We start from the raw sequence: 14,729 nt of genomic DNA on the forward strand, positions 1-14,729 counted from the left end.
TTTTACTGGTATAAGTTTTACGCTTAATATGGTTTGTAGTTAATGATGAATTCCAGGAACGGTATCTTATATAGTTGCACTGGTTCAGCTTTGTTCAGCTTACTATAATATGTATATACCATACCTGCCACGAGGCCCCTGGAAGATGGAAATCACTGAAGTAGACATTGTTATTCCAGTGATCTCCACTTGCATCTGGATCCCGGGCTGAGCGGCCGGCCCAATGCACAGGAAATTACAGGAGGTCTTCCAATGAACATGGGTGCCATTCAGAGAATGGTTTGTATTTTCTGAATGAATGCAAAACTTTCTATGATTGGAAGAAGTGGGGAGTTGATATCATGCTGTCTACTTCATTCCCAATCAGAGAACGCTTTGGAATTTATTTGCAATTTATCTAAGCACCATTTATTTACTTTATAGGGTCTATTTAAAAAAAAAATGTTCTTAATATCTAAAGCATTTCCTCAGCTGTCATGAATAATCCTGTATTGTGCCTAAATGATCATACGTTCCATTTTGTGGCCATAAAGCAGTATTTTCCTAATTGCGGTATTTCAGGAAAATACCACATTGTGGCCAATAGATTGAACTGGTGATCATAGAAAGAAGTCCTGGAAACCAGCATGGGAGGAGGAGACAAGGGAGCTAGAGAGCAGGAGGTTGTGGGAGGAGCGGAGAGGACAATATGGCTGATATTTGGAGACAAGATTGGTGATGTAGTTTGGGGCAGAGTTATAAATGGCTTTATATGTTATTGGTAATGTTTTGAATGTTTTGGGAATCAGGCTTGTAGATGTTTCCCAGGGTGTTTTGCTTGTAGTCCATCCAGAGTGCAGTAAAGTATAAGCATGTCTGAATTTTACAAATATGGCCCACTATCCTGTGACTGCTTCCTGCAGGTTCGAATCGAATTTGCTTCAGCCTGAACCTTAGCTCATCACTAGTCTTAAACGTAAAACATATGTATGAATTATACGCCTGTAAATGTAACGGTAGGTAATAGGTGGTATATATGTGAGATGCAAGGCTCAATTACCATATGCTCATCGCTTGAACACGCATTTTCCTCCACTTTTTTTTTGCTTGTTTTCATTCTACACGCAAAGTGCTGCTCATTCACTTGAATACTCTGCCCTACACACAAAAACAAGTCAAAAGTCCTTTTCAGGTGTTAACTCCAGCAGGTGAAGCAGTCCTGCAACCTCCAACCATCACAGCTATAGGCAGCACAGGTAGAATAGCTTCTTATAGCTTCCAGTGTTGTACAATACATGAAAACAAAACTGCTCCCTGGCATAACAGCAAAATGGTATCCTTTATTACAAAAACTGTATAATGCAGCAGATAAAAACGCCAATGCGGATTGGTGGGTGTTAAACTTTGTGTTTTTTTTTACCGTGCACTTTAACGCATTTGTTGCTCATTTTGCAGAGCACAAAAACACGCATTTGCTGGCCACCTTTGGGGTGCCATTAACAGTTAATGGTACCACAAGAGTGACACGCAATTTTCATGCATTTTGGTAATACGCATTTCTAAGTGCAGTCCCGGAATGTGCAGATGTGAATGCAGCCTAATACTGTACACTGGTGCCAGTTATCAGTATGACAAAAATATCTGATCATACACTGGAAAAGTGCACATAGCTTACCTTGCCCAGCAGAGGTAGTTTCATGTGAACGCCAGCTCTCAAGCCAGTGCCCAAGTTAGATGGACAAGTCAGGATATATCCCAGCCTCTCATTCCACATGAATTCCCAACCTCTCTCCTGGATAAGCCTTTCAACCTGTAGAGGGCAGAGTGACAGTCTGTTAACATATATAAGCGGTATCAACTTCTGATTTGTACTATGTCAGAGATAAACAAAGAACTAGCTCACCAACCGTGCTTTGTATAAACACCAAAAACATATAGGGTATGGAATCAGAAAGAAACAACCCATTTCCTCTGATATATTAGTTGGGAGAGTGGTTAGACTGGGTAGGTATGTTTGCTTTAGGCGTGCCTAAAGCCAGCTATAACCAGTATTCATTTTCTAAGCAAATAAATGGCTGGCATGGCTGAAAATTCACTTTCCATCTCATAAAAACCTCATAGCAAGATTCCTATTACAGACTGACAGATGACATCGCTGTCTTTTTGCCTAGATCCTACAGACATAGGAGAAGTGGCTTGTGTTCTGCTCCCCATTCTTCTTTGTTGCAGTGGTTTCAGTCTTAAGTATATCTCCACATTTGAAGTCGGATTTGAGAAAATGTCACTATATGTTATGTGTTCCCACAACATACTTTATGTTAAAATGTTTTTTAAAAATATTTCTTTAGATATTTCTCTGGAGAAGGCCTCATGACTGACAGCAAGGATTTCTGAGCAATGTCAAAGTCAGTCTGTCCTTTGAAAATGTTGTCTATCTAACATATAATACAGCAGGCCAGCTTCTAAGGCCTCCTGCATATGTACATAACAGACATGACAGAAAGATCCTGAGTAAAACATTCAATAAAGACCTTGTGTAAACACACGTAAAAGTGTGTATGCCTAAACATGCATACAATACTTCTTCTAGTTGACAGCGTTGCAGAGGGAAGCCATTTTCAAATCTAGATTACATATACTGTAGATCTGTCAGCACATTACAGACAATTTAAAAGTGGAAGTTTAGTCAAAAACTAACTAAGGCTAAACCTACTCCCACTCCCAGCCTATTCTATCTAAGTTTGCAAAGAGATGACGTGGGAGAAAGCCAGAGTACCGGGAGGAAACCCACAGGCACAGGGAGAACATGCAGACTCCAGGCAGGTAGTGCTGTTAAGCCTAATGCTCTTCCCTACCTGTGTTCAGCCTCTAAAATACCTTCCAGTACTCTTCCTTACCTCTTTCAGTCCTTTGCAAAATCTTTCAAACACCCTCTTCATGTTTCCTCCCTTCTCCATGGAAATTACCCTGGTGTGGTCCTCCTCATTTATCCAGATAAGGAAAGTCTTTTCATTATTGTGCCTGAAAAACATACAGAGCAGTTAGATATGTTATGATAGTATTAAGTGTGGTTCTGCAATAGGTTTTGAAATGTAAAATTAAAAGTCAGCACCTATAAATATAGTAGCTGCTGACTTTTTCACCAGTCTTCGGGACTCTAGCATGTTTATTGTAGGAAGCCGACTGTGAGTCCTTGCAGCTTCACAGCTGGCTCCCCACTGCACATGTGCCTAAGCGATTCAAGTGGGAGTGGGTACCTGACAAATCTAGGTTCATCCCCAAAGTAAAAAAAAAGTTCCCAAACTGTTAGATTGGGGATGGAGGGCAGGAAGTGGAACTTCCCTTTTTAGGTGAAATTAAATAGTTTTAATTTCTGATCACATATTCCCCAAGAGAGACACAGAAATATACATGCACTGCCCACTTTATTAGGTTCACCTGTGAAATTGCATGACAACACAATTTGCTAATCAGCCAGTCACATGGCAGCAACTCAATACATTTAGGCATCTAGACGTGGTGAAGATGACTTGCTGAAGTTCAAACCGAGCATCAGACTGGGGAAGAAAGGGAATTTAAGTGACTTTGAGTGTGGCATAGTTGTTGCTGCCAGACGAGCTGATTTGAGTATTTAAAAAAAATGCTGAATACGCACAACCATCTCTAGGGTTTACAGAGAATGGTCCAAAAAAGAGAAAATATCCAGTGAGTGGCATTTGTGTGGACAAAAATGCCTTGTTGAGGTCAGAAGAGAATGGGCAGACTAGTTTGAGATGATAGAAAGGCAAAAGTAACTCAAATAACCACTTGTTACAACCAAGGTATGTAGAATACCATCTCTGAAATGCACAACACGTTGAACCTTGGAGCAGATGAGCTACAGCATCAAAAGACCACACCGGGTGCCACTCCTGTCAGCAAAGAATAGGAAATGGAGGCTACAATTCACACAGGCTCGCCAAAATTGGCCAATAAAAGATTGGAAAAACGTTACCTGGTCTGATGAGTCTCAATTTCAGCTGCGACATTCAGATGGTAGAGTCAGAATTTAGCGTAAACAACATGAAAGCATGGATCCGTCCTGCCCTGTATCAACGGTTCAAGCTTGTGGTGGTGGTGTAATGGTTTGGGGGGTATTTTCTTGGCACACTTTGGGTCCCTTAGTACTAATTGAGCATTGTTTAAACGCCACTCTCTACCTGAGTATTGTTGCATCCCTTTATGACTACAGTATATCCATCTTTTGAGGGCTACTTCCAACATTGTATGGAGCAGGATAATCCACCATTTCACAAAGCTCAAATCATCTCACACTGGTTTCTTGAACATGACAATGAGTTCACTGTACTCCATTGGCCTCCACAGTCACCAGATCTCAAACCAATAGAGCACTTTTGGGATGTGGTGGAACGGAGATTTGCATCATGGATGTACAGTCGACAAATCTGCAGTGTGTGGTTCTATCATGTCAATATGGACCAAAATCTCTGAGGAATGTTTCCTTGTTGAATCTATGCCACAAAGAATCAAGGCAGTTCTGAAGGCAAAAGTGGGTCTAACTAGCAAGATGGCCTAATAAAGTGGCCAATGAGTGTATATATGTATATATATATATATATATACACAATTTGGTGAGACACAGCTCACCTTCTTCTGGGTAAACCAGAGACAGATGAGCTGTATCTCATTGAAAGACTGATTTGATTAAAAATTAGAGTCTACTTCACTCTTTGTTCTCATGGAAGTAGCCGGTGAGGGCTTCCCTTCCATTGGACTACATTTTTTCTTAAACTGTGCACCCAGGTTTTTGGTATCTGTGAAACAAGCGCCGCACTCTTGTGTGAATGGAATATAGTAAAAAAAATATAATTTTTTTTTGTACTTCCAAGAGAAGAAACAATTGCGTGTGATGACACTATTGTCAGTGTTGGATTAAACTCTGTTGAGGCCCTGAGGCCTTTCTGGAGGATTCTTGTGCACGTGCTCTAGCAGGATAACATTGAACTAAGTAGTGTGCACTTCAGCCACTAGATGGAGATGACCATCACTACTGTACATTACATGTACCTAGGTGGCATCAAATTTTTTACAAACGGACAGCTGAAAGAAGATGAGCTTTTATGAGACCAACTTTAATGTGAACCTGATGTCTATGGTTTATGTACTTTAAAGCAAATTTACATTGCTTCTGAGCATCACAAAACAAAAACACTATTTAATAAATGTTTAGTATTCAAAGCAAAATTTCCCCATCCATCCATGTCTCTATTCTTTATTTTGCTGAGAACCCCCCCCCAGCATTTCCCCTCCTGAAGACTCCTGGAATTTATGGCACAATTTACCTAGGTATAGAAACCAGGAAGTAGCAGAAGAAATGGATACAAAAAATTTTAAACAAGTAAATATAATGTTCCTTCCTATCTATTTACTAATACTAGCAGCATAAGGAATAAAAATTGTCAATGTTGATGGAGAAAGTGAAATTCCATTTTAAGTTGTTATTGGGTACATTGCATTGTTGCAGTATTTTCACCACAGTGTCTTTAATGTAAAGTAGAGTTGATTTATTTTTTTCTATCTTTTGCAAACAATTTAAGAAAGTTTCATTGTAATTTTCTTTCAAGATCAAATCAATATTATTTTGATCTGTTGTTGCTGGGGCCCTTCAATGGCATGGGAGGCATAGGCTGGTGCCTATTCTGCGTATTTAGTAATCCAGCACTGTCTATTGTATATTATATTCTGGACATGAGGTGTGTCCAGAATATAGTGAGAATGAAGTGCCTACGCTCAAGAAGGGCTCTGTAAAGGGAGAAGCTGGCAAAGGTCACTTGCGGTGGGGTGCCAGGTATATGTTAGAACACTGATCAGTTGCGTTCCAGCCCTGTCAGAGTCAAGACATTCTTTTTTGTGACACCCTGTTCAAGTGCCTCATATTAAGAAAAATGCAAGTGTGTTTGGAACAGCGGTACACTATAAAACTTTGTGTGAAATTGGGTAAAAATGCATCGGAAACATTGGAAATGGTGAAGAAAGCATATGGATGGATGCCCTATCATCTGCACAAGTGTACCAAAGGCACAAAGTCCTTCAAGGAAGGACGAGAAGGTGTTGAAGACTAACAACGATCAGGATGTTACTCTTCATCAAAAATGGAACAGAATGTGGATGCAATGAGGTCTGTTCTAAACCGTGACCAAAGGCTCACTATCAGAATAATTCCAGAGGAAATGGGAATTACCAAGTCAAATTACCAATTACCAAGTTCATGAAATCATGACTGAGGATTTGAACATGAGAAAAGTGTGTGTAAAACTTGTTTCAAAGAACGTTTCACCTTATCAGAAGGAACGCCGTCAACTTGTTTGCCAAGACCTGTTGGCCTGTTTAGAAAGAGATCCTGAGTCAAGTGATCACAGGAGATGAATCTTGGGTGTTTAAGTATGATCCCGAGACGAAGAAACAAAGTTCAGAGTGACACGTACCCATGTCACCCATTGCCCCAAGAAAGCTCAGATTTGCAAATCAGAAGTCAAATCAATGGTCATTGTTTTTTTTGCTTTATGTGAAATTGTCCATAAGGAATTTGTACGTACTTCACATTGAATCAAAAATGTTACCTGGAAGTTCTTGGCTGCTCAAAACAAAGAGTTTCTCAGGTGCAAAAGAAAAAGGGTTTGAAAGGACACCATTTTGGTAGTATGCATAAAGTCTAAAGAGTTACTTTGCAGGCTCTGAACACCATCCCATGAAGCCTTCTAGGGATGCTATGAAGAATGCAAAAATTGCTGGGAGCGTTGTGTACACTCACAAGGTGCATACTTTGAAGGAAACTATGTTCAATTGTAAACTTTTTCAATAAAATCATTTTTAAAATATTCTCATACTCATTCTATACTTTCTGGACACACCTTGTATGTATATTGTCCCAAGGGTAGCCACTGCACTCTTTTTGTGAGGTAAATGTCCAGGTGCTCACCCACAAAGAAATCCATCCAACAGGTATAGAGGCAAGGCACTCATGGGTCTAGCAGTGGATGATATTCATATAGTATCAAAGTACTGAGGAGCATACAATGAATTACTGCATTGACTGCATTTGTTACTTAATTCTGCAAGTGACATTTTTGGACCATATGGCTTAACATATTGCATCCTGTTTGTTAACAGACATAAACGTTGTTTCACAGCCTCTTACCAAATGCCACGAGCATCAGGCCAGTCTCGGGCCATTCCTGCTGCTGTCAGTAATGGTGACACAGGCTTGTCAAAGAGGAAATGATCCTATTAAGAAAAAAAACATGAAGTTAAAATACAAAAGGACAAATTTGCAGCTCTCCACAGTGTAATAACAACCTTCTCTGATATTACACTCAATAGTAAAAAGAAAAAAAAAGTTCATTCATTCCAAAAAAGAATGTTAAAATGAAATGAAACTTTTTTTTAGTACTTTTGAAGGACATTCATCAAGTCATCAAATGTACTGAGAAGTACATTTTAGTACGAATTTGTGTATGAAAGCCCATGTAATACTATGACATGTTTAGAAAAGAAACATCTGTCTGGATGCACAAATGTTTCCTGATCCCATATATAGAGTTTCCAACTTAGCATAAATTGCATGGAAAGACAAATCAAGTCTGTTATATCTAAAATGGTAAATTATTACCCTAGCAATGGGTTAAAAAAACAACAAAATCCCTACAGATACTTGCAGTAACTGTGCTGAACCGGAAGATTACTCTACATTGCTAGTTCATATAATCCAAGAAAAATGTTTAGTTTACTTGTAAACCTTGAGTTTATTGTAGAGATAGTTAATCTTAGTTGGAGACTTACATCTATTAATTGTTGCTGCTCTTTTTCTGTCATTTCGCTGAGTCTGTAGTAACGTCCAGAAAGGTCTCCTTTGAGGCCATTAAGGGCTTCCACTGACACCTTCTCAACTTCCCTTCTCTCAGCACGAGTGCATGCTGGGGGCAAACTTAAGCCTCTGATGCTTCTTCCAGTGCGAACACGAGATGACAGTACATAACGGTCATCAAAATGGCCAGCTTTAATCTGCCAGGAGCAAACACAAGGAACACATAGTGGGTAATATACTGTATAAATTCAGTTTATCAAATTTGCCATTTTCTATGGCCAGCTTCATGGACTTATCATTCCTTGGTGTTTGCATTTTCTGTGACATTTACCTTGCTGGCATCTAAATCTGTGGGATGCTTCATGGCTCTTGGGTCATATCCATTATGTCTCTCTTTTATTACGGGATCAAAAATATCTGAAAATACCTAGAACATTAAGAAAACCATTTCAGAGATTATTACACATAATTTTATCTAAGAATTTTTGTACAATACATTGATCTTTTTGATTTACTACAATATTAAATATAATTTTCACCCGTTCACCCTGTGAAAAAACTTCTGCACATCATTTTTTAAATGAAAACAAGAAAAAAGTAAGTAAAACCTGGCTGAGTGATCATGAAATTTGCAGTTTATCCACTGAAATATATTTGTTTAACTGCACATTTTAGAATCAAGACAACCAGGCTTTACCAAGCAAAGGTAATTTTGTAATCGGATATTTTTGCATAATTCTAAGATCTTTTGGTCTACTAGTTCATACAAACTGAAGTTCTTTAGCAAGGCTAGAGGCACACTGACTTTGCTACTGCTTTTTATTTGTGGTTACTAAGTGCCTTACTGAAAGCATATAGTCATTTATGATATGTACCGTGTTTAACAATGCTATCCTGTGCAACATATTATTGTTTAAGGGTAAATACTTCTGCTCTAGGTTTAAGTGGTTTACTCATATGGCAGTCCAGATCCTGGATCTGAATTAATAACTTGCAACACTGAGAAGTAATAACTCGAAGAAAAGTTTACTGCTCATTGAGCAGGAACTGGCTGTAACCAGTGGAGGGGTGGTCAAAGATGGGCTAGTCTAGTGTCCAGAGGTGACTTTCATGGTTAGAATTTGAAGAGGAGTAAGGAGTTGAGTATCAGGCGCTGACCTTAATAATTATGTCCACCCATCTACACTTTTCTCTTGGTTTATGAAACCAACTATCTCATTTGTTAGCCAGTGAAAAAGTGCAGGCAAAACTGAGAAGAAAAAACTCAGATAAGATTTTGTTGCTCATTGTGCAGGCACTACCTGTAACCAGCAGAGAAATGATTGGTGATAGACTAGACCAGTGTTTCTCAAACTTTTTCAGTCAAGGCACCCTTTAAAGTTATGAACATTCTTGAGGCACCCTTTAAAATTATGGACAGTCTCAAGGCACCCCATTCTAAAATGTAAAAAATATTCTAATAGTTTTACCTAATGCAGCCACACCCACACATGTAGGACACCCAAAGGTAGAGGGGATTTATTTTTCCAAAGCAAATACACTGATACTGAATAGTGTTCCAATGTTTCTCTTCTCCCTCAGTTTTTTTTTATCACTCAGCTATTGTGACACGATTACTGACAAAGAGGGGCAGGGGAGGGTCATACAAGGACACCATGCAGACGACCTACATCCTCCATATCAGCTGATGGTGTATTGGTTGTTAGGACGCCAGCAGATAAAAGGTTGTAATAGAGCACAATGAAAATCTGTGACTTTGTGTAACTAAAAGGCAGGCTTGTTCCACCTGCTGGCTTGTATACAATTTTTGGGCAATTTTTAGACATTTTGCCAAGGCACCCCTGAAGAACCTCAAGGCACTCTAGCCTGCCTGGGCACCCTGGCTGAAAATGGCTGGGCTAGACTAGTATCCAGAGGTAAGTAGCATGGTTAGAATTTGAAGTGGGCTTAGAGGGTTGAGTATCAGGAAATGAGCCTAATAAATATCCCATTACCCTCTTCCTCTTGGTGTATGAAAAACCACCTATCACATTTGTTAGACAGTAATAAAGTGCAGGCAACACTGAGAAGAAAAAACTCAAAGATGAATTTGTTGCTCATTGAGCAGATATTAACTTTATACTATGAATAGGTGGTTGGAGATGGGCTACACTAGTATCCAGAGGTTGTTAGCACGGTTAGAATTTAAAGGGGAACAGGGGGTTGAGCATCAGGAACTGAGCTTAATGAATATCTCACCCTTCCACCCCCCAACATCATCCTCTTGGCTTATGAAACCACATATCACATTTGTTAGCCAGTAAGAAAGTGTAAGCAGCAGGAAATGGGAACTATGCAGATCCTGGGCACAATTTAATTTATAGAGCATGATGTAAGCCTTGCCAACACTTTCTAAAACAACTACAAAATAAGAGGTTCTGCCTTTACTATTATAACTCCAGCACTGTAATATTTAGAAAAATGCCTATACTTGGTTCTATGCTTTGTGCAAATTTGTGGTAAAGCAGTGTGCTGGTCACGTGAGAAGGGGATGAGATATCTGGGAGACAAAGGCGGGGATTTACTAAAACTGGTGCACACAGAATCTGGTGAAGCTGTGCATGGTTACCAATCAACGTCTAATTTCAGCTTGTTCAAAAAAGGTTTTACTATAAACCCTAGAAGCTGGTTCGTTACTATGTACAGCCGCACCACATTCTGTGCACACCAGTTTTAGTAAATCCCCCACATGGCACTCTTTTCATGGCTGCAAGAAAGACAATTGTACATTTTTTTTGCCAGCTTTATCTTGGCTGCAATAAACTGTCAAATGGCTATTATAGCAATTCTATTGTATATGTGAGGATTTACTTTAAAATGGGAAAAATATTTACATAGATTCATTGCTCAGCAATAGTCTTCGGTAAAAAGAGATTAATCACTAACACTTTCTGCTACACAAATTGCAGCATTGTTTTACTGTGGGTGATCGATTTTTCAGTCAAGCACTTACAATTCACCTTTGTAACAGTTCTTATTAAAATCACTGAAATGTACACAAAACTATTGATCACATGAATTTCAGTCTCATGACTAAGAACCGTTCTTTTAGCCCTAACCTACTTCTTCAAGTAGCTAAGCAGATTTGTAAAGCTTCCCTGCAGTGCAGAAACATGTTTTTCTCATCTGTGTTTACAGCCCCAGCATGGATTATTACTGTAACCGCACTGCAAATTAACTGAACGGAGCTGAGTTCATTCATCAGGACTAGGTTAAAGCTCAGTTTAATTAGTGGGTTATGAATTTACAACTGTCTGAAGACATCTTTGCTTATTTCTCTCTTACAAGCATGGAGGAGATTCCAGGAGACAGGCAGTTACTCTAGGAGAGCTGGACAGGGCCGTAGAAGGTCCTTAACCCATCATTGTTTTGAGCAGTGTGTGTGGGATACATATATATATATATATATATATATATATATATATATATAAATATATATATGAAATCAATAGGAGACTCATTGACTTTCTCACCTCATAGCATTCTTCATCTCCTGCCACCATACCCACAGTCTTAATGAAGGGATGTCCTGGGTTATCAACTCCGGTCTGGATGCATTCGTCGAGAGTATAGCCATTAGGAGTGCTCTTGTTACAGAGTTTGGCATAAATGGCAGGCGTTAGGCTGCTTGCCATACAGTTGTTGTGTTTTCGGAGGTCAGGATATTCTGCACTGTGGGAGATGAGGACAAAGATGTAATACAATGGTGCTTGTGGTAGGTTCATGTTAATAATATTACAGAGAGTATCAATGTCAATATTTGTCATTTCAGGTGCCATTAAACATAGTGGTCCTTGTAAAAGGATGGTAAATATTTGGCCATTCTACAAGCCTCTTATAATAATTCGGGGTAACAGAGTTTTCATTTCACATTAGTGTCTATGAGTCAAGTCTTTTTTTATAGATTCATTCTAGAAGGAAGAAAAATGTGACAATGGGGACAGACCAAGTGTCAAGTTATAGATTTTTCAAAAGCCTAGCTGTGTAGAGATAGTTGCACTAGTGATTATCTGCTGATGTGTCAGCATAGTAATCAAACAGCTGTATTTGTCTTTAAAAAGTAGCTTCACTTTTGTTGAGAAAAAACCTTCCCCTCTGGGTGATCTATGTACATTGCAAGGATTTTAACAAACTGTGTTGCAGATTCCTATCTTTTGTTATTCTGAAGAAATATCTGTTTGTCTGTGTTCATGTGGTAAGTGAATCTGTAAGGGAGTGATTTTATAATTTTCAATCAGCTGCTGCACCTGCAGGGCTCTAATTGGGAAATTGGCAAGATCTGCATCCCTCTAGATGTGATTTCCTTTTGGGAGTATCTCACCCAAAATTAAATTTTTGTTGCAGGGGATGCCAAAAAGCTGACTTGTATCTTAGTGCAGACTTCTAGGAAAATCAGTAAGCCAATCACACAAACAGGAAATTACATATACGAGGGGCGTTCTGTACACCATCTGTGTACAGAACACCTCAAGGTAGCCATATTGCATTGCATTTTACAGAAAATTACAGTTCAGCAGATTGAAATAGAAAAGTAATTTTTAATAACATTCAATTACAATATGACTTGAGCCGCAATTGCATATGCTATATTATTTTATTTATTTGCTAATTTTTTCCCCACAAAATTGGAGTTTCGAAAGACAATGCTGGACCATGAAAATGATATTCAACCCTCAATTTTTAAAAAACTTTCAGCAGGTGGTGTAATCACTTACCATGTATGCAGCTTCTGTATGTTTTAATCCTTGCATATATTCCAGTTTAAGCTGGTACCATGATCACTGCTCCAGGCTTCCTGTTTCAGGGTGGCTCCTTTCTCTTGCAGCATCCTATGGAGCCACCCTTGCATTTAAGAACTAGACTTGTATCTCTCTAAACTGTGTCTATCAATATAAACACGGAGCCCCAAAGCCTAGATAGGCAAGGCACCCCCTGCTTCTTCCTTCTCAAAGCTAACAGACTGACTGGAGACTGCACCGTATACTCTTAACATTTTCCTGTGAAGAAAAGAAATTCAGGGAAGCAGCACTTCGAGAGCAGGAGCCAGCAGCATTGAACGTTGTAAACTGCAAGTGCTGAGGTAAAAATGTCTACAAATAGTTTATTGGGGAATGATTATAATTATTTTATGGTATTCAATGTAGTAAACTATAAAAGCTGAGGGTTTAATGCTACTTTTATCTGAAAGGACTTTTGGTACAAGTAGTCTAAAAAAACTGCAGTAAGATCACAAGGAGTAGCTTTTTACCTGCTTGTATACACTCTCTTATATTGATATACTGTATTTTACATTTTAGAGCAGCTAAACTGCATCACATGTCCCAAACATTGAGCAGGAAATGAAAACACTAAAATAAAATTATTAAACCACTAAAATAGAATTAAAAAGTAATTTAATTCTGCATGTTTCTATTACTAAACTCATAAAGTTTGATTTCTTTATGGTGTTTAGCTTTAAGCATACGCATTTCAACCAATACCATGTGTGTAGCATAATGTTTAATAATTTTTGTTTAGGATCATGACACATTCCACACAAAACAAACTATAAGAATTAATATATCATTTTTTTTTTTATTTTCCTGGTTCACCAATACATTGCAGTTGTTAGTACAGAGAGCTGAATTAAGCATGGTTGGCAAACCCCATATTAGGTAGGGCTGTCAGCCCTCACTCGGCATAATTGCATGATAATATTATTAGATATTCAAAAAAAATCTTAATTATGAACACTAAATGCATTATGGCACTATAGTTTTCATTACCTTTTGCTCTTACATGTCATTATGACATAGTTTTTTTTTTATTAGAAGGCAACTTGAATAACAATGATGGATTTATTATTGAAGCACAGCTGAGAAATATTGCATGAATATATATAGAAACTCTGTCTTAGTACATTCTTCATTGCTTCATTTACAAGAGTTGCTGAAAAGCAGCAACATTTTTTTAGTCACTTATCAATACAAAATAGCACACAACATAAACCCCTGTCAGTTTATTTTTGCTGTTTGTGACCCACTGGGGAAATTTCCCTGCACCAGAGATGGAGCAGAAATTGTTGTCAGTGGAATTGGTGTCCCAGTTTGAACATTAAAGCCTAATTTCATGTTTCGTGTAATTTAAATAGTTGATTTGGACCACATTGGACCATATTTCTTTCACTAACAGATGTGCCCACTGGGAGTGCTGAATAAACTGTATGTATCTTTAGCTACATACAGCGCTGTGCTCCAGCAGCGGAATGAGCACTTCCCATCCAACTCCAAGTACAAAATCGAGTCAGGCTGAGCGTATAGCTTTTGAATTGGTGGGATGCGCTGGACAGGTGCCATTGTGCTCTTGCTGGGTGTCCCATGCGTCCCTGTACCTTTGAGGAGTGAGATACTTCCAAGCACACCTGCCCTTGATCTATCTACTGCTATAGGTGCTCCAGTGTGGGAGACTCCTAAATGATAGCGTTATAACCACAGTACACTGGGGTGCCTTGACATGGCCACTGTGGCTTGCTCATATATTTTCAGATGTGTGCGACTAAACCCTTGTTTTTAACTTGAACTCTTATACAGTAAATTTGGTTTGTTTCAGGCTGACTGGTAAGTGAGCTGGGAATTTTTGTTTTTTTATGTTTTGTTGCCTTTCCATGTGTTTCTTGCTGCAAAAGCTAGTTATAGGTTGGGGTGGTTGCCATTTGTTTGTATAGTTGGTGAATTGGTGCAGGGACACACTGGATACCTTCAGCTGCCATTGTGCTTTTGCTTGGTGTCCTGTGCGTTCCTGCGATTAAGGAGGAGTGGGCTCCCTCCAGGCACACCTACTCTTAATCTATCTACTGCTATTCATGCTC

General features: G+C 38.8%; 1 protein-coding gene across 1 annotated transcript in view; it reads right to left on the reverse strand.

Moving 5' to 3' along the window:
- The window catches only part of CKMT1A (creatine kinase, mitochondrial 1A), a 70,867-nt gene that overhangs the window by 8,851 nt on the left and 47,287 nt on the right, over positions 1–14,729 (reverse strand). The window contains exons 3-8 of the mRNA XM_089676361.1: positions 11,356–11,554; positions 8,175–8,270; positions 7,819–8,040; positions 7,178–7,263; positions 2,877–3,000; positions 1,655–1,789 (exon numbers count right to left, since the gene is read on the reverse strand). Coding sequence (XP_089532487.1) covers positions 1,655–1,789; positions 2,877–3,000; positions 7,178–7,263; positions 7,819–8,040; positions 8,175–8,270; positions 11,356–11,554 — 862 coding nt within the window. The remainder of the gene's footprint in view (positions 1–1,654; positions 1,790–2,876; positions 3,001–7,177; positions 7,264–7,818; positions 8,041–8,174; positions 8,271–11,355; positions 11,555–14,729) is intronic.

The sequence above is a fragment of the Staurois parvus genome, unplaced genomic scaffold, assembly GCF_062004578.1.
Source record: "Staurois parvus isolate SC_StPar_1 unplaced genomic scaffold, SC_StPar_1.0 ptg000168l, whole genome shotgun sequence".
NCBI classification, from domain to species: Eukaryota; Metazoa; Chordata; class Amphibia; order Anura; family Ranidae; genus Staurois; species Staurois parvus.